Source organism: Amphiura filiformis, chromosome 4 (genome assembly GCF_039555335.1).
Source record: "Amphiura filiformis chromosome 4, Afil_fr2py, whole genome shotgun sequence".
In the NCBI taxonomy this organism is placed as follows: Eukaryota; Metazoa; Echinodermata; class Ophiuroidea; order Amphilepidida; family Amphiuridae; genus Amphiura; species Amphiura filiformis.
The window spans coordinates 14,055,548-14,076,610 of NC_092631.1; the positions used below are offsets into that span (position 1 = coordinate 14,055,548).

General features: G+C 37.3%; 1 protein-coding gene across 1 annotated transcript in view; it reads right to left on the reverse strand.

The window, feature by feature from the left end:
• The window catches only part of LOC140149988 (CUB and sushi domain-containing protein 3-like), a 37,581-nt gene extending 17,554 nt beyond the window's left edge, over positions 1-20,027 (reverse strand). The window contains exons 1-6 of the mRNA XM_072171989.1: positions 19,883-20,027; positions 18,840-18,953; positions 17,038-17,106; positions 15,751-15,867; positions 2,360-2,565; positions 1,689-1,839 (exon numbers count right to left, since the gene is read on the reverse strand). Of these exons, the coding sequence (XP_072028090.1) occupies positions 1,689-1,839; positions 2,360-2,565; positions 15,751-15,867; positions 17,038-17,106; positions 18,840-18,953; positions 19,883-20,027 (802 nt within the window). The remainder of the gene's footprint in view (positions 1-1,688; positions 1,840-2,359; positions 2,566-15,750; positions 15,868-17,037; positions 17,107-18,839; positions 18,954-19,882) is intronic.
• Positions 20,028-21,063: the final 1,036 nt, after the last annotated feature.

Here is a 21,063-nt window from a genome sequence, read left to right on the forward strand (position 1 = left end):
AGGAGTATTTAATCAGAAGGATCTCTACGCTAGAAGACGTTGGAGACAAGTTCAATACTTGGCCAGTATCTTTTGGAAGCGCTGGATCTTGGAGTATCTACCCACCCTTCAGATGAGACAAAAGTGGTTAAAACCACAAAGAAACCTGCATGTTGGAGACATAGTCCTAATAGTAGACAGTTCTTCCCCAAGGAACCTTTGCTTAATGGGCAAGGTTGAGGAGGTCCACACAGGAGATCAGGGGCTTGTACGCAGTGCAAAGATCCGGACTAAAACATCTCTGCTGACAAGACCAGTGACCAAATTATGTCTACTCTTGGAATCATGAAGATCAATCAAGTTGAATGCATGTAACATGAAACTCTATATAATATACATGTATTATAAGACTGGCAAAGACCAGTAACAATTGAAACTACACAATGAAAACCAACAAACTGAAATAGCACTGGGGTATAATCAAGGATCGGTCAGGCGAATCTACGGATTTGGGCTGCTGGTTGTTGCGACGATAACTTGGACCTATTTCAGTCTGCCACAGTTCAACTCAAGACAAGTCAACTGGAAAACTCAAGACAAGTCAACTCAAGACAAGTTAAATCAAGACTGAAGGCAAATAAACGGAATTTACACTAGACAATTGCACAGCTGATGAGAAAGTCAAGTAGAAGACTGCAGACAGCTGGTGTAGTAACTCTGGTGTCAAGAAGATGACAATAATTCCAGTTGAGGTGACTCTTGGAGCAACCAATTCCAGTTGATGTGACTCTTGAAGCAAGGAACTGATGTCGCACAGCCAAGACTTTCATTATTTGTATTATCAAAAACATGGTGTAAATTCTCCATGTATCACCTTAATTTGGGTGTGTTTTTTTTGTAATTTTGATAAAGACCTAATGCTATGATTAGCATTATTTATGGAGTCAAATGATTCAAATGAAAGGATCTTAGATCCATAGGTGGCACAAAACTGTCATCTTGTTTATTTTCAAACAACATTTTCTATGTAAATTTCATGACCAACAAATCTGGTCAAGATTTGAAAATTGCCTTTTAAATTTATATGGGCACATTTATGATTTGTTTGAATTTCTAACTGATTATTAGTGGGTTTTTAGCGGGTTCGCCGTCGGACAAGTTTAGAACTGTCAAGCTTTCGTCAGGAGTAGCTCTGACTTCTTCAGGACAAAGTACCTAAGATTGAGACATGTAGATCGCCCCTTGTCTACTGATGACTCTGAAAAGAGTCGTTCACTGAAGACTGCCCCTTGTCAACAGAGAACAAGCAGATCTCGTCTATCTGCTAATATAAAGGTTTTGGTGGCTCTGAAAAGAGCCGTTTGCTGAAGACTGCCCCTTGTCTACAGAAACAAGCAGATCTCGCCTATCTGCTGATTTTTAAGTAAGTTGATTTTGTAAGTTTTGGTGGCTCTGAAAAGAGCCGTTCACTGAAGACTGCCGCTTGTCTACAGAAAACAAGCAGACCTCGCCTATCTGCTGAATTAAAGGTTTGTTAGCTCTGAGAAAGAGCTGTTCAATGAAGACTGCCCCTTGTCAACAGAGAACTAGTAGACTGCATATACTGTAATAGAAGTATACGGCTTACCAGGAACCGTTTGGCCACTCATGGACCGTCTATATTAGCGAAAATCGCATGCTTCCACTGCTAGTACGATTCCAATACTTACCAATTTCATACTCAATCTGGAAGCCAGTGCTCACGGTAACCTCATCCGACCTAAACTGTAAATAGAGATAGTTCCCTGAAGAAGTATATGGGTCAATATCCTGAGCACCGCAATACCCTTCATCTGAACCGCTTGCTTTCGACTCGAGAATCTGAAAGAACGAACGAACGAACATTGAGTAATATCAAGTATTGATCAATCTATGAACAAAAACACCATCGCCTGAAACTGCAAACTGAATCACCATCAACAACAACAACAACAACAACAACAACAACAACAACAACAACAACAACAACAACAACATTTTCCTTCTTGGGGTGGCTGATGAGGTTACTCAGAGATAGATGCGGGCTCAGATTAGTTACGTACCGATGGGGGAGGGGCAGAGGGACAGTTGTTTGCCAATATTTGTGATGCTCATCTCACTTTTAACCTGTTTTTGAACCATATCATTCTAATTTTGGCCTAATTTAGCATTAAAATTGCAACTTTTCGCGTTCTTAAATTTGCGCGCATTTTTCGGTTAAATAGTTTGATAAAATTTGATGTAAATCGTACATCATAGTTTTTAGACAAGCACATTTGCACCCGTATCCACGCCATAGGCCTATTCATGCCTTTTCTGCACGTTAATAATAAAAAGACTTAATGGTTAGATATCTTCATACCTCCAGCGAGTCGTAACAGAATTCCGGTCGGCGAAATTGTGGTTCTTCCAGAGAAAATCTGGTGAATCGAAGCACTATATGCGTCCCTTCAGCGCCTCGGATTATCCACGTACATTTTGCATTATTCGGGTACTGATACGGATAATTTGGAGTAGTTATCCTACCAGAAGTTGCTGTTAGTGTGCCACCACACGATGGAATTGGGCCTGAGATATATGGATAGGCAATTTAAATAAAATAACATCACGTTAAGACTCCCCCAGTTAATGTTTTAAAAACAGTTCAGGAAAATTAGAATCAAATTAATATACCAGTCACGTTTCCAGTAGTGACGGGGCACGTTGACTCTGGTGTGATGACTAAATTTTTGTGCGATCCGTGCATGGTCCCGGTAAAGTCAATGTCGGAGACGACCAGCGAAACAAATGTGCAATTTTACCTCCCTGGAAATTTTCGGCCATTACGCCACTGCTAATGTTTCCGTAAATTTTCAATTATAGTAGGGATGACCATCATAATTTCATGTTGCCCCTTTTGCTACAAAAGATTGTTTTCTGGAAAGAACTCATCAACAGAAGTATTTTGGTGGTTAAATGGTCAAAATCGGTCAAAAACTTTTCGAATTATGAATTTTCAAAGTTTCCCATTCTGACCGGTCATTGGAACGAAATAAATTGACAAAGTCTAAATATAGCAATGTGAGCAAAATTGGTATAAGCATATATTTACCTTTTTATATTTCTTTATTTTTATATACATTCAAACATGAAACAAGCATATTGTGAAAGTATTAAAGGGGTTTCTTATGAAATGGCACTTTACTAGTCAATAGCATGAAGTATTTCTTCAAACCGAGGCACTGAAATCATGCTTTTAGAAAACATTTGCCAAAAATCATCCATAATGGCCAAAGTGGCACAAACTCAAAAGTCCAGGTGAACTTTTTTTCCACAACAATATACACTACACATAAGAAAAATACTAATGTACTACAAGGGATTTTCAACATAGGAATCCAAACAATCAAGTACCAACATGCACAGCTTTGTCCTGATATCACTTCTGGGGTTTTAACAAAATGTTTAACCTCTATTGTGATTGGCAGCAGCATAAGGTATCTCTTTGATAGCTGATAATGCCCAGCCATTCAGCAAGTGGCTAATAACTGACCTTGATAGGCTTGAATGAATACTGTCATGTGCTACAAAACCATCACACTCCAGGGCCTGGTCAGTCCATATGCTACAGGGAGCACAGTACTTTAACAATGGAGTGAAAGACTCATTATTGATTAGGCGCGTATTTTAAAAGTACAGCTCCTGTGCGTGTATAGCAGCAAGTCAGTGCAGATGGTATAAATATAAGAAAATGTTTAGGGTTGAGATCAGGTGAATAATACAACAAATGAGCATGAAACTTCACATATATGTTCAGAAAGGTGTCTATTTAACATGATTCGAAAGGTGTTTGGAAATTCCAAAGGGAAGCTGGTGATTTAATTTTTAACTCGAGATCTACTTGTCCGTTTTTTTTTCCTTTTTACAGAGGGTATGATAGAGGTAATAACAACAACTCTGCCAAATTACAGCTCAGTAGGTCAAGGTGTTCACCTGATCTTATTCATCTGAATATTTTGTGCCATTCTGAGCAGTGCTGCACTGGGCCACTGGCAATTAAGCGCACTGTGGGGATGGACCAATTTTGACCCACACTTACAGAAAAACCAAATAAGTTATGATGCTGTAATTTGCAGGATAGTTACAAAACATAATTGGCATTAACATCTCCAATTTTTACGGAAAAATTATGAAAAATAAAAGAATGAACTCAATTTAGAAATGTCTGTGCAAGCAGTGCACAGTTGAGCTCCCTGCATGTCTATGGGAGTGTTCTAATCAAGTTGATGGTTCATTGGTCATCCCTAATTATAGTAGGGATGACCAATGAACCATCAACTTGATTAGAACACTCCCATAGACTTGGACATGCAGGGAGCTCAACCATGAAGCAATTCCTGGAGAGGGCAATCCCTCATTTGCATGTGCCGCATTCTTATTTAAATTAGCCACTATGTTATGGGGAGCACTTTACCCCACCAGGTTGGGCAAGTCATGAATAATTTAGCGTTGTGAAGCCAAATAAACTTATTATTTCCCAGGCTTGAAAAAAAAAAATTGTAGGCAGAGGTGGGAATCGATCTCGGTACCTCCCGGTTAAAAAGCACAGTGCTAGACTACTAAGCCAGCTAAATATCTGTTGTGAGACGTGTAACATTAAATCAGTAATAAAAGAAGTAGATTCTTATTTTGGGCTCAAATTGTAGAAAAGAGGAAATATTTTTCCCTGCTCTAAAGAAAATAAAAATTGAGATCTTTAAACAAAATGTTACGGCTCTATTTAAAAAAAATAAAGATTGATATCAAAATAACTTGTCTATTTTATATTTATTTATTTCACGAGGCGGCATTATCACAGAAGAACACTGTATAGGCTAAAAACTAGATCATAACCACTAGCTGCCGTCGTAGGTCAGTGGTAGAGCATCAGACTGATGATGCCAAGATTGTTGGTTCGAGTCCTCCTGTCAGCAATGTTTATTTTTGTGAATGCAATGCTACGATACCATTTGTTCAAATTTTTCTTATTTATTTATTTATTTATTTATTTATTTGTTTGTTTATTTGTTTATTTTTTTAATGTAAATAATTATGTATTTATTTTGTTTAATCACTCACTCACACTCTTTACAAAAAAAGACTCTTGGTCGATCAGTTCATTTATTCATTGTTTGATGGTTTGATACGTCTGTTGATCGAAATTGAATATCATATAATTTATTCATATTCATTGTTTGTGAATTGATTGATTGATTGATTAATTAACTGATTGATTGATTTGTTGAGCCGGTGCAAGTGAGTGCGTGAAATGTTAGAGGCGAGTTACCTGAACAAGCCTTAATAATTATAATAAATAAATAAATAAATAAATAAATAAATAAATAAATAAATAAATAAATAAATAAATAGCTTCCCCTCTCAGCCTGCCAAAATATTGTGACCACCCCTGTTGGACATTCAAATTATTGGGATTCCAAATAATGATTAAATACATCAGATTTGTAGATGTAGGCCTACAGTAAGAAAACTTAAAAAAAAAAACTAAACCGATATTTTACTCATTATTGACCATGGTAGGCGAAACCGTCAATAGTGATTAAAGAATTTTGTTCAAAATAAAATTTCCATATCATAAGCGTTTCCGGACGTTTACTGTTACGTATCCTCCCCGGGGTACTCACGTACAAGGTTACAAACGAAAATCCTTAGACATGGGTCTACTGAAGAAAAAATCCTTAGACATGGGTATCCCTTTTAGATTTTCCGTGCTATGTGTGAAAAGGAAAAACATGCGGGAAAACATGTTGCTTTTACTATTTTCAAGCTCAAATCCTTAGATATGGGTCCTTACTTTCCTGACAATCCTTAGATATGGGTACATATTTTCGGTAAAATCGTGACCCTTAGAAATGGTTATGGGTACGGAAGCTCGGGCCGCACATCCCCGTCGAAAAATAATCCAAGTACCCCCGGTTATCCTAAGCCTTTTATGAAATCGCACCCTCCATCCCCCCATTTTACCCTCCCCAGGACTCAAAACTATTGCACAGCCCCTGATAATCTCCAAAATTATTCAATTGTTTTTTTCGATGGGCCTAAACTCTTATAATAGGCCTACACATATTAAATACAGCAAGCTGCATTCAAATTATACATGTACGATACAAGTGGTATTCCAGAAACTCTGCACATCAGTGACATCACTTAATTAATATTACTTCCGGTAGTGAACAGCAAGCTTCAAAGCTTGAAGTGCGCCCGCTTTACTACCTGAGAGCAATCCGGCGGTGGCGTTTCAATTTATTACGTGTTTAGAAATCCACAAGATCAAATAGAACGGTGAGTAATGATTATTTACTTGTTTTTAAAAATAAACTTCTTAGGCCAGTAATAAACTACGTTTACGGCCGCCAACTATAGTTTGAATGATATTTATTATCACACGAGGAAATAAAAACAAACGAATATGGCGCTTCACGTGACGGTAGGTCAGGTCAGTGGTCAACGGTTTTTTATCACTAAATCGCTGGCTGGATATCGTATCAAATTCAAGTGATACACTACCGTCGTATTATTGACACCAATTCCTAATTTCGACATTACTATTGCGAAAGGTTATTCCAATATCAAATTAGTAGACTTTCTGTAAAAAACAAATCACTGGTGCCTGATGGGAAATACTAGTACGCCATCACCGGATTGCTCCCTGCTCTGCTAGCTGGCGCTCTTTCAAGCTTGCTACTCGCATTCAACAGGCAGAGTTCGCAAAACTAACGGCGTCGTTATTTGCCAACCCTAATTAACATGATCAAGGGATCGAAATTAATTATTCATAACCGATCGATAACTGGCCTCATTTTCTAAGTAGCAAGCCAGCGGGATATGTCATAGGTTTGCGTTGATAATAGAACAACCGTGAATATAGTGTCACCCCCTTGGCTCAACTGTGCACTGCTTGCACAGACATTTCTAAATTGAGCTCATTCTTTTATTTTTCATAATTTTTTCTGTAAAAATTGGAGATGTTAATGCCAATTATAATTTGTAACTAAATTTTAGTAGTACATTAGTATGTTTCTTATGTGTAGTGTATATTGTTGTGGAAAAAAAGTTCACCTGGACTTTTGATTTTGTGCCACTTCGGCCATTATGGATGATTTTTGGCAAATGTTTTCTAAAAGCATGATTTCAGTGCCTCGGTTTGAAGAAATACTTAATGCTATTGATTAGTAAAGTGCCATTTCATAAAAAACCCCTTTGATACTTTCACAATATGCTTGTTTCATGTTTGCATATATATTAAAATAAAGAAATATAAAAAGGTAAATATATGCTTATACCAATTTTGCTCACATTGGTATTTTTAGACTTTGTCAATTTATTTCGTTCCAATGACCGGTCAGAATGGGAAACTTTGAAAAGTCATAATTCGAAAAGTTTTTGACCGATTTTGACCATTTAACCACCAAAATACTGTAACGGGACCGAGCTTGCCCCTAATACTTTTGTAAACGACTGATGGAGAAGACTAGCCTTCTAAACATACAAGTGGTAGCGTGTGCGTAAGACTAGAATTCTCCCCAAGATATGTGGAATCAGTGATGCATGAAAGGAGAAGTAACAGGTAAAAATGACACTTGACAATTCTGTTTAATATTTGCTTCTTTTGTTATATCATGTATTGTTATTTTGCTTTCATATTTGTCTTATCACATCACAATTCATAAATACAAGTAAACACTGGTAAATACACAATCTCTGTTGATGTCGATGATCATGACGATATTTCCTTATTTCTCTCTTTTAAATCCAAATAAATTACCAATAAATGCTGCCGAAAAGTACATATACTATCTGCTTGAATAATCGAGAAGCATAAAAATACAATTTAATCAACAGAATCTCTCATCACATGACATAGTCGTAGGCTAGGCCAAGGCCTAGTAGGCCTATACTGCAGAGTATCCATGCCTGTACACCAAAATAATACGAACTTGCTATGCAACAATGAATGCACACAAAATACAGTGCATAATTTCCATTGGACTTGTGCATGTGTGTGGCAAGTCACTTGCCCCAAATTAGGCACAGGCGCTAGGCCAAATCACCGGAGTGCATAACCACCCTGGTGTTGCCAGTGCCACTATTGTGGTAGCCAAGCTGCCCCTAGCTCAATCTGAGCTCCAGAGTAGGGCGTATTTGCTTTGGTTGGCAGTGCTTACCTTCAAACTGAGTGAAGGTTTGGGTGGACTATTGTCCACCAAGCAATCTGATTAATTTGCGTCGTGCACGGCCTTTATATACTTTCCTGAACGCGTTCATGGAACCTTTTGGCGGCTGCGTTCAAAGCGTAAGCTCCGTTACTATGGATATCGCGCAGTCACTCCGCGTCAGGCGCTCACTTTCGAAAAGATTTGAACATGACGAAATCAACAATTTAATAACTAGAACAATTGCTAAAGTGTTTTTAAATCAGGAATCAAACTGATGACCCCATTTTTGACCATGTAAAACATAAAAATACTCCAAAATATCTTAAAATTCTACATCCTTAAACAATTACATCTTAAATAATCCAAAGTTTGATCAACAAAAGTCGTTTTTAAGGAAATTTACAATTTTAGGAAAAACTTGTTTACGTTCAGACGATTGCTGGCCGGGGAATTTCAAAATGACAAATCTAAAATTCTTTGCAACAACACATGAAAAACCTGAATTTTGTCCTCAATATTTACTCGTAGACGGTATGTAATACCTTATTTTGTTCCTGACAAAATTATTTACACAATATTATAAGATCTCTGTACAACTTCTAGCAGAATAGTGAAATTTTGAAGCCAAATTCGCACGCACTTCGTGACAATTTTCCTGTGCCGTATTTTCAACCCACGGCAAAAACTGACGATCGGCAGGTAAACAAATCCAAATATTTACAAAAATATACCTTGTGCAGAGCCATGCAATCATTTTTAAATGCATAATAACGATCAAAAACTACCACGAACACGTGAGCATCGTGACTTTTCTCTAAATATGAATTTGACAAGAGCTAAATTCGGCCATTGACAACACACGCTAACACACGGGAGGTAAGCTTAAAAACCGGCCAAAAATCTGAAATCGCATTTTGGCTCTCCGTTTCACTACCCCCTCTTCGAGACTATTTCGTCCCGAAATGTAACAGGTATAATTATTTAACTTAATTACAATTAAAAAAAAATTAGAGCATTTCCTTGACAAAACTTTAACAGTAACAAGAACGGTAAATTCACTCAACCATTGTTTGGTGACAGGCTGACAATAACATTGTCGTGACCTCGTGACCTCAAAAAGTTTTTCAAAATTAATTGGCTATTTGGCCGATTTACGACTATACATACATTATAAAAACAATTTGATTTTATATACAACTCTATTTCACATGCAAATTATATTATTATGTTTACAAGTTTTATACAAATCTTTCACAGTATCTCTAGCATATCATTTAAGCATCTGGTTTTTATGCATTATTCTTCTTCACCATTTAATTCACCTTGGTGCACATTTCCATCAATTTCATTTTCAAATGAACAATGCCAGTTTTAATCTTGACTTTCGAGCTAATGAACAGAAGTCTGTCTCTGCATCAAGTTACACAAAACATCAGTTTAACATTTTGCCATCAATTAATGATCAATATTTAAGTTCAGATATTATAAAAGTTCTATATTCCTCAGCGTCCTTTCTTCTGATGGACCTTGTCTTCAGTTTGATATCTTCAACATCTGAGAATCTACATTATTATACCTCTTTCGCAACTCTCATGAGAAACTGCCAGATTGGTTCACCGTCGATCATGAGAGGAAATGTTGACTGCGCCGCCCTTACATCAATTATGCAAGGTGTAAAGAAACCATACATCATCCAATAAAACATTTGACCTGGTAAAGAATAACCATTGACTAGTCAAATATCACTTTTGCCATTCATTCTTGCACCTGAGTTCTAAAAAGTCCTTGTAGACTTTCTCAGTTGGTAATCCACCCAAGAGCGAAACTTGATTTCATGTTGCCGATGGGCCTACATAGTCTGACATTGCTCTGAAAACATCATGACTGCAATCAGTGAGTCACCGTCGCACCAACCAGAGTTCCAAAATCATAAGATCGGCATAACCGGCCCGTGGTGATGCCTCAACAGTATCAGTAAGAAAACAGATGATGAGATCTAGTTGATTTTCATTCGTTAATCTACTTAAGAGCACATGCCGTACGACAAAACTTTAATTGCTATCTTCAGTAGATAGCACGTACAGACCTATAATGGTGATTCAATGAAGCAACCATTATTGTAGGCTTAAAGTCGATGTCTGTTATTTAACTGTAGCTAGGCTCCATTTTGTTTTTCTTCATCTATCTTCGTAATCTTCAATATCTGACATTCGATTCAGAATTATGGCATGAAATCTCATGTAAAACAACATGAGTGCCCGACAATCAACACTGTCCATTTTTTTTTTGGTGATGTCCCCATATCCATCATTCCAAATGATTGTAAAATGTGTCGAAATAAAGTGAGGTGTCTTCACCTTAAGAAGTCCAGCATATTGCTCTTTTTTAAAAGAACAAGAATTTCCCAGAGACAAAACTTGATCAAAAGATTGTCATGTCAATACCGCTGCAGTCAGTAAAGTCATATCAAACTTCTAATCACGTTTTGGCTGAAAAAAAATTTCATTCATGAAGTTCTTTTTATTGGAGGCTATTCCTCTGAGTCGAGTTATTATGATTACATAATAACAATTTCAAATGAAAACAATTTTTATATACAGGGTCTACATGTAGAGTAGACAATCCGCTATAAAACACGTTTATATGATGATGATGTCGGCAAGGCCTATACCTGACTTCATCTTCATAAAACAGTAATTTCATATTTTAGCGGCAAGGAGCTGTGAGCAGGCAGTGCAAGACGTCGGTGAGCCCTTTTCCGGACTTCATACACCACAAGGATCAATGACTATTAATACGGCAAGGGCTTTTCCGCATCTCATTATCCCATAAACACGATAACTTTCGTCTCCTTGAATCTTCCTCGTAAAGCTATTTACAAATTATATTTACAATCAGACATTATCACTCTCCTTATGTCATGATCCTGCATGATCTTTGAGCCATGATAACATGCCATTCTTCCTGCAGACTATCCTTCTGCTATGGCAAGTCTCCTGCTGGTGCTAATGAGTTGGTGTATAGGCCTGATCGTGTGCCTATACCATTATGACCGTCATCAAGTAGCATAGCTGACCTCTTCCAAAGACTCATCTGAGATGACAACTTTCTCAGAGTGTCGGCGTATTGCAAATGGCCAGATGAATTCCATTCACCTACGCCTATACGGTCAACTAACACCGTCTGATCACTTGGGGTACATGTACCTGCTGGTTGGCAGTCTTCCCCATCTATCAAGGGAGTGTCCTGACCACCAGTTAACTGTCTCCTTACAGCTAATCGTCTCCTGGCTCGCCTTCTAGATGATGGAGACTTCCGTGTCCTCCTCCCTTTCTTCTTTGAACTGCTTGAGCATGCCATTTGGCAGGGTAGCTCATCACAGCCTTTCCCAATTACGGGAGCATGCGGCCTGGTTAACTCTTTCTTCAAGAAAGCTAACCTTCTCCTGGCTCGCATTTGTGATGAGGGAGACTTCCGGTTCTTTCTGGATGATCTCCCAGTCTTCTCTTTCACATCTACAAATTCAGCAATTCCATCTGCACTATCTCCAGATGTATCATATTGATGCCTGTACTTCTCAGCTTTGTAAAAAGCTTCAGTTTCCACTGCAAACTTTATTGCATCATCAAAAGTAACAGGTTTTGCATGCAGGATGTTTAACCGTAACTCGCTTTCTCTGATAGCACTTATGAAGTATTTCTTTGCTATCTCCTGTGAGAAAGGACTTGGTATGGTTGGTAAAGCTAGCTTGACTAACTTCCTGATGTTGTGAGCTAGGTCAGGCAATGACTCTTTTGGGTGCCTTACTCTGTTATTAAGTTTCACCCAGAATAGCTCTTCCTGATTTTCGGTTCCAAACCTCAGGTTCAAACAGGCCACAAGTGAGTGGTAATCATGTCGTTCAGTCGAATCCAAATATCCCAGTACACTCTGAGCAACACCTCTCAGACTAGTTGCTAAACAAATGGCTTTGGTATAATCATTCCATTTATTCCATTCAGCAACAAGTTCGAATTGTATCAAATAGTCTGACCAGGAAGTGGATCCATCGTAAGTTTGAGGCTTTATTTTTACTCCAGACTGAGTGTCATTGCTAGAAAGTTTAGGCCTACTTCTCACTGACTCATCACTTTCATGAACATTAAATTCATCACCAGCTAATATTTCTGAGCTGGTATGGGTTGGAGAAGTATCAACACTCTCTTCAGTCGCTGCCATAATAAATCGTGAGCCGAAATCTGTTAAAATTTTGATTTATCCTACCGCCAGACACCAGTTGTAACGGGACCGAGCTTGCCCCTAATACTTTTGTAAACGACTGATGGAGAAGACTAGCCTTCTAAACATACAAGTGGTAGCGTGTGCGTAAGACTAGAATTCTCCCCAAGATATGTGGAATCAGTGATGCATGAAAGGAGAAGTAACAGGTAAAAATGACACTTGACAATTCTGTTTAATATTTGCTTCTTTTGTTATATCATGTATTGTTATTTTGCTTTCATATTTGTCTTATCACATCACAATTCATAAATACAAGTAAACACTGGTAAATACACAATCTCTGTTGATGTCGATGATCATGACGATATTTCCTTATTTCTCTCTTTTAAATCCAAATAAATTACCAATAAATGCTGCCGAAAAGTACATATACTATCTGCTTGAATAATCGAGAAGCATAAAATACAATTTAATCAACAGAATCTCTCATCACATGACATAGTCGTAGGCTAGGCCAAGGCCTAGTAGGCCTATACTGCAGAGTATCCATGCCTGTACACCAAAATAATACGAACTTGCTATGCAACAATGAATGCACACAAAATACAGTGCATAATTTCCATTGGACTTGTGCATGTGTGTGGCAAGTCACTTGCCCCAAATTAGGCACAGGCGCTAGGCCAAATCACCGGAGTGCATAACCACCCTGGTGTTGCCAGTGCCACTATTGTGGTAGCCAAGCTGCCCCTAGCTCAATCTGAGCTCCAGAGTAGGGCGTATTTGCTTTGGTTGGCAGTGCTTACCTTCAAACTGAGTGAAGGTTTGGGTGGACTATTGTCCACCAAGCAATCTGATTAATTTGCGTCGTGCACGGCCTTTATATACTTTCCTGAACGCGTTCATGGAACCTTTTGGCGGCTGCGTTCAAAGCGTAAGCTCCGTTACTATGGATATCGCGCAGTCACTCCGCGTCAGGCGCTCACTTTCGAAAAGATTTGAACATGACGAAATCAACAATTTAATAACTAGAACAATTGCTAAAGTGTTTTTAAATCAGGAATCAAACTGATGACCCCATTTTTGACCATGTAAAACATAAAAATACTCCAAAATATCTTAAAATTCTACATCCTTAAACAATTACATCTTAAATAATCCAAAGTTTGATCAACAAAAGTCGTTTTTAAGGAAATTTACAATTTTTAGGAAAAACTTGTTTACGTTCAGACGATTGCTGGCCGGGGAATTTCAAAATGACAAATCTAAAATTCTTTGCAACAACACATGAAAAACCTGAATTTTGTCCTCAATATTTACTCGTAGACGGTATGTAATACCTTATTTTGTTCCTGACAAAATTATTTACACAATATTATAAGATCTCTGTACAACTTCTAGCAGAATAGTGAAATTTTGAAGCCAAATTCGCACGCACTTCGTGACAATTTTCCTGTGCCGTATTTTCAACCCACGGCAAAAACTGACGATCGGCAGGTAAACAAATCCAAATATTTACAAAAATATACCTTGTGCAGAGCCATGCAATCATTTTTAAATGCATAATAACGATCAAAAACTACCACGAATACGTGAGCATCGTGACTTTTCTCTAAATATGAATTTGACAAGAGCTAAATTCGGCCATTGACAACACACGCTAACACACGGGAGGTAAGCTTAAAAACCGGCCAAAAATCTGAAATCGCATTTTGGCTCTCCGTTTCAATACTTCTGTTGATGAGTTCTTTTCAGAAAACAATCTTTTGTAGCAATAGCGGCAACATGAAATTATGATGGTCATCCCTAATTATAGTAGAAAAGATCACGAATTTTAAATGCTTAAGGGCTGGGGTATGAACGTTTGGACAGTATTTATTGTGGGACATTAGAGCACATCAGACATATCGAATTGCATTCTGAATACGAAGAATGTCATTCTGATATCAAATAATTTTGATTTTTGAAATTCGCAATTTAATACACATTTTATGGCAAATCATTTAAAATTGATATTTTTGATATTTAACAGTACTTGAAGTAAACTTTACAAATCTGATGATTTATACTTAAAGTGTATATATGTAGGTGGGATGAAAAGTTGACGATCAATTGAAAATTTTGACCTTTCGTATTGAAGATATGGATTTTTTTCCAAAACACCAAAAAAAGTAGGTATTTTTGGGAAAAAAATCCATATCTTCAATATGAAAGGTCAACATTTTCAATTGACCGTCGGCTTTTCCTCCCTGCTACATACACTTTAAGAATATGTCATTAGATTTATATAATTTACTTCGAGGACTGTTATATATCAAAAATTTGAAAAATATCAAATTTTTATAATTTGTCATAAAATTTGTATTATATTGTGATTTTCAAAAATGAAAAATATTTGATATCAGAAAGACATGCTTCGTATTCAGAATGCAATTCGATAGGTCTGAGGTGCTCTCATGCCCCACAAAAAATACTGTCGAAACGCAATAAACGCTCATTTTAGATCCCTTAAGAATATGATCGCCGAAAGATTCTGATTAAAATAAAACATTGTCAATTATCTACTAGAGACCATTCCTTCCTTTCTTCCTTCCTTCTTTCCTTTCTCCCTCCCTCCCTACCTTCCTTCATTCCTTCCTTCCTAAGTTCCAATAAAGTACAAACTTCACTATTCGGGGGCGAGTTGGGACAGTTATTCCACAGGCCTTCAATGGTTATACCATTATGCCAATGTTTGGTTCCCGGTCATGGGATCGTCGGCCTGGTCTGTTAGAGTTTCCACTTGTCTCTCCGTGCCCTGTGCATTCACTAGGGTCCTGGAGGGCAGTCTGGAGTCTATTTGGAGGTTTGCCCGTCGGTTCGTGTTGCAGTCTTAGAACATGGGTCGTGGCAGCCTCCTTTCCTAGACTGGACTTCCCTCTCCTTGGGTCAGTCGTAGCTCCTTCGCCATGCGCCATGTTTTCGGAATTCTTGCCGGCCTGCTTCTAATGTGTTCACCAACTTGAGATGTGGCCATTCCCGTGTTCTAATCACCTTTCAGCCGCCTCACACTATGTCGGAAGAAGTTTCTTCCACCTAGGACCCAAGTTGGTTACTTGTTTACCTGAAAATGTTGTCTCTTATTCCAGACTTGTCTGCCTTCATGGCTGTAGTTAAAGCAAAGAGCCACAATAATTTGCTTTTGCTTCTGCTTCCATTGCCTTGATATTTGTCTTGTTTTCCCTTTTTAGTTTATTATTATTTTTAATTGCTTTGTATGAAGAGGTTCCCTTTCATTTAGTATCTTAGCAGTAGCCAACTATAATAAATATAAAAAACTATTTTTCTGAAATATCCAACTCACAAAATAGTTCATCCGAGCCATCTTGACAGTCTCTCTCGGTGTCACATTGAAACCCATCATATATACACTGGCCGTTGTTACATAAGAAGTCATAACTTCCACTGCAGGTTGGAATATCTGCAAACAATGAAATTTGCTTTGCTTTATCGATACGTCTATGGAAGTATAATTTTATGATTAATAAATTTATTATCTTTATTTCAAGATACCTTAAGGACATAATCCTAGGATGAAGTAACCCAATAAGTGATCTTTAAAACAATAGGAATTTACCTTCAATTCAAACATGTCAAAACAAGGCTAATATTCAAATTCAAAATAAGTCTATCAAATTTCTAACATAACGGTAGGAAGTACGTTAGGGAACAATCCAAAAGTTCGATGAAGCCCTATAAACGAAAGTCCTCCCCTCTAACGAAAGTGTCAAATATCGAAAATTCCAACCCGTATTCATTTGGCACAAGGCCGTCGCTATGGTCGATGGGGTTGTGGAGGGGTGCGACATTGTTTAATAGGATATTTATCACGTTTTAGAAACAATAATTCTATTTTATTTTGAATTATTTTTCTTCATAAAAAATTAGGACTTGCTGGATTTTCAAATAAAAAAGAATCAAAGTGCGGTACAGCTGCTTTAAAAAATGAACTTACAAGTTGCAGGTTGCGAATACTGCACTTTATATTTATTTGAAATCATTCTGAAGCAACCACTGTAAAATGTCAATATCGTACTAGAAAATACTATTTGCAATTATATATTAAATCCTTTAAAAAAAACAACTTTGACCGATGCTTTAACTACTTCTTTACAAACGTAATCTAACTTTTTGACCCCCTCCCTCCCTAACGAAAGGACTTTCGTTTATAGGGCTTCATCGAACTTTTGGGTTGTTCCCTTAATATTAACGACAATGTTGTTATGCGCGGTTCTGTTGCAAAATTATACCAATATTAATTATGTGTGCCATACCAGTGGGACAAGATTGTTCATCCGAGTAGTCTACTCTACACATGCAGAGGTGTGTTTATTAATGAATTTAAACTAAATAAGTAAAATAGATATTAATTTTATTATGTATTCCATAATATGGGAGGATAATAACATTCGTTCTCATTATACAAATAAAAACAAAATACGAGATATCCTATTTCATGACTGGTGATCAAATTCTGGCTCCTTTTACCATAGAATATACATTTAAGTAATTAAAGACAATGTTGTTGTGCGCGTTTCTTTTGCAAAATTATTACAATTAATTAAATTTATATAAGCTTATATAATCTTACCCGTGGGACATAGATATGTCTGCGGTACACACACTCCATTGGAACAAACGAACTCATCACATGGCGCATCTGTGGGACCAAAGGAGAATCGACACCTCATATAATGTATGTTTAAATTTTCAAACATTAACCATAAATCTGCGAAATCTAGCCCGAAAAAACTATCTGAAATTACAGGTTTACATTTACAATTTGACGGGCGGACTGAGTATTAAAATTTAGTGGAGGGGGGTTGTCTTGGGTCAGAGAATCAGCATATTTTATCCCTGTTTAACTTAGACTTTTTTCGAAAACTTCAAGCCATTTAAGCCCCAAATGAGGTGTGTTTTGCTATTTTGTGGGCCAGTGCGCGCAAAATGTTGAACTTTTACCCCATGAGCCCAAACCAAGGTGGTTTTCGTACTAGTAAACAGACAAATGTACAGGGCCATTATTGCTTTATTTTTTTTTCTTTATGATTTTAGGGGGATCCCCTTCAATATCTTCAAATTTCAAGATCGCATTTATAAGTCAGGTGGCGTACTGGTCTAGCACGCTACAATATACGGTACAATATACTGACATTAACAGCGGTAAACTATTTTTAAAAAAAATTTTATATTAGGAAAATGGGGCTATGCGAATTTATGTATGTCGTAGGGTGGTGAGCCAACGCATTGCAAGGTTTAATGTTCTATTGTGCTTGTTCTATTCTATTGTTTCTGAGCATTGTGAGAGGTTGGGCAAATCAGTCTATGAGACGAGTTACGTAAAACGAACGTCACATCATGAGTGTATGCGATATATCACTCACCTTACCACACAAAACGCATGCCTACCCATAGCTGCTGAGCTGCCTGTGAGCGAATTTTCAATTCAAAGCGTGTTCATTCATTTTATTCAAATTTCAAACCACTTTGGACGCCGCCTATAGAAGGTTTGTGTGCTTGCGCCCAAATTGGGATACGTCAGCACACCCTTTGGGTTGCGTGAGAACAATGGTACAACTTTCTCAAGTGGTGCACTGACATAAAACTTTCTATTCATCACTTATTGACAGTCACCTGCCAGGAAAAGCGTTAAAATGCTGTTGGGTCAGTGATCAATAAAGCGCGCTTCAGACTCCGTATTGTACGTACAATATTGTATGTACAATATTTTTCGTGACGTCAGAAAGTATTGCACGTACAATAAAAAGTATGTACCGGGAAAATACATATTTTGCCACAATCATTGGTTGCTTAATTGATACGGAGTTGCCAAATTTCTAAGAGTGGTAAATTTAGTGCAGTGTTCGTGCACGGAATGATGAACATATTTTTATGTCTTCTTGTATTCAACTGTACTTGAATTATTATATAATCAATGGGCACCTTTAAAGTTAATAATATTAATACAGATATTAATATAAAAAATATTAAAATTGTAATAATAATATAAATGTCATGAGATGGCCGACTGTGTAGGACGTGGCGGAATTTTCTCCTCGTCCACATATGAGAAAACATGGATTCATCGGTTTTCTCAGGACGGGGCAAAGAATGCCAGATTAATCTTGGACAAAAAGCTCATAATCTGTTTATCAGCTAAATTTTATACACATAAAAATATGAAAAATATTAAATCCTTTAAAAAACAACTTTGACCGATGCTTTAACTACTTCTTTACAAACGTAACTTTTGACCCCCTCCCTCCCTAACGAAAGGACTTTCGTTTATAGGGCTTCATCGAACTTTTGGGTTGTTCCCTTAATATTAACGACAATGTTGTTATGCGCGGTTCTGTTGCAAAATGATACCAATATTAATTATGTGTGCCATACCAGTGGGACAAGATTGTTCATCCGAGTAGTCGCCACAATCATTATCTCCATCACATTCCCATGCTCCCGGTATACAGATGCCATTGTCACAAAGAAATCCACTGCATGGCTCATCTGTTGGATAAAACTATATACTATTAAGCCCTTTAATCTGTTTCCAGCTCAAAGTACTATGTCACCTCATTTATATTTCCATTTAAGTTCTTGGACATTTGGATGCATAGTGCCTAATAGAATTTTACTTCTACAAAACTGTAACAAGGTTTGTCATCAAAAATGGATTGAATTCCCATCAAACAGGTATAAAGATAGTTAATGTGCTGGAAGCATGTGGAGAGGTTCAGAGAGGGAGGAGAAGAAAGGACTATTATTGAACACAAAAAGACCAAGATCATGGCAGTTGATGACAACAGGAATAACAAGTAGGAGAGCTTCACAATTGAAGAAAGTACAATCCAGAGATTTCTCGGGAAATAAAATCAGCGAATTGAATACTCAGAGATCCTACCGAGCAGTAATTTAAAGACAAAAACTCTATCAAATTGAAAGTAGAGACATATTGTGAGCGTCGCGTTAAACTTACATTTCCTATATAACCGTGTGGGGGAATTAAGGTCTGGATCCAAACATTAATTATACAATTTTATAGGAAAGACGCTGATTTAAACTATTTCAGATACGGATTTATATAGACAAACATTACGTATATATATGTAAAAACGGGACTTTTGTCCCTTGAAGAATCCATCACTCCGTTCTCTCTACACATGCAGAGGTGTGTTTATTAATGAATTTAAACTAAATAAGTAAAATAGATATTAATTTTATTATGTATTCCATAATATGGGAGGATAATAACATTCGTTCTCATTATACAAATAAAAACAAAATACGAGATATCCTATTTCATGACTGGTGATCAAATTCTGGCTCCTTTTACCATAGAATATACATTTAAGTAATTAAAGACAATGTTGTTGTGCGCGTTTCTTTTGCAAAATTATTAAAATTAATTAAATTTATATAAGCTTATATAATCTTACCCGGGGGACAAGATTGCTCATCCGTGTTGTCTCCACAATCATTGTCTCCATCACATAGATATGTCTGCGGTACACACACTCCATTGGAACAAACGAACTCATCACATGGCGCATCTGTGGGACCAAAGGAGAATCGACACCTCATACAATGTATGTTTAAATTTTCAAACATTAACCATAAATCTGCGAAATCTAGCCCGAACAAACTATCTGAAATTACAGGTTTACATTTACAATTTGACGGGCGGACTGAGTATAAAAATTTAGGGGGGGTCTTGGGTCGGAGAATCAGCATATTTTATCCCTGTTTAACTTAGACTTTTTTCGAAAATTTCAAACCATTTAAGCCCCAAATGAGGTGTGTTTTGCTATTTTGTGGGCCAGTGCGCGCAAAATGTTGAACTTTTACCCCATGAGCCCAAACCAAGGTGGTTTTCGTACTAGTAAACAGACAAATGTACAGGGCCATTATTGCTTTATTTTTTTTTCCTTTTAGGGGATCCTCTTCAATATCTTCAAATTTCAAGATCGCATTTATAAGTCAGGTGGCGTACTGGTCTAGCACGCTGGTACAATATACTGACATTAACAGCGGTAAACTATTTTTTTCACATTTTATATTAGGAAAATGGGGCTAGGCGAATTTATGTATGTCGTAGGGTGGTGAGCCATCGCACTGCAAGGTTTAATGTTCTATTGTGCTTGTTCTATTCTATTGTTACGAGTTACGTAAAACGAACGTCACATCATGAGTGTATGCGATATATCACTCACCTTACCACACAAAACGCATGCCTACCCATAGCTGCTGAGCTGCCTGTGCGCGAATTGTCAATTCAAAGCGTGTTCATTCATTTTATTCAAATTTCAAACCACTTTGGACGCCGCCTATAGAAGGTTTGTGTGCTTGCGCCCAAATTGGGATACGTCAGCACACCCTTGGGTTGCGTGAGAACAATGGTACAACTTTCTCAAGTGGTGCACTGACATAAAACTTTCTATTCATCACTTATTGACAGTGACCTGCCAGGAAAAGCGTTAAAATGCTGTTGGGTCAGTGATGGCGGAACTTATTTGTTCGAACAAGGGTACCACTTTTATGAATAGCCTGTCAGGCAAATCAAATCGGCATCAAAGTAACAATGTTTTACGTAATCTATTGCTTCTCCTTCCTTAAAGCT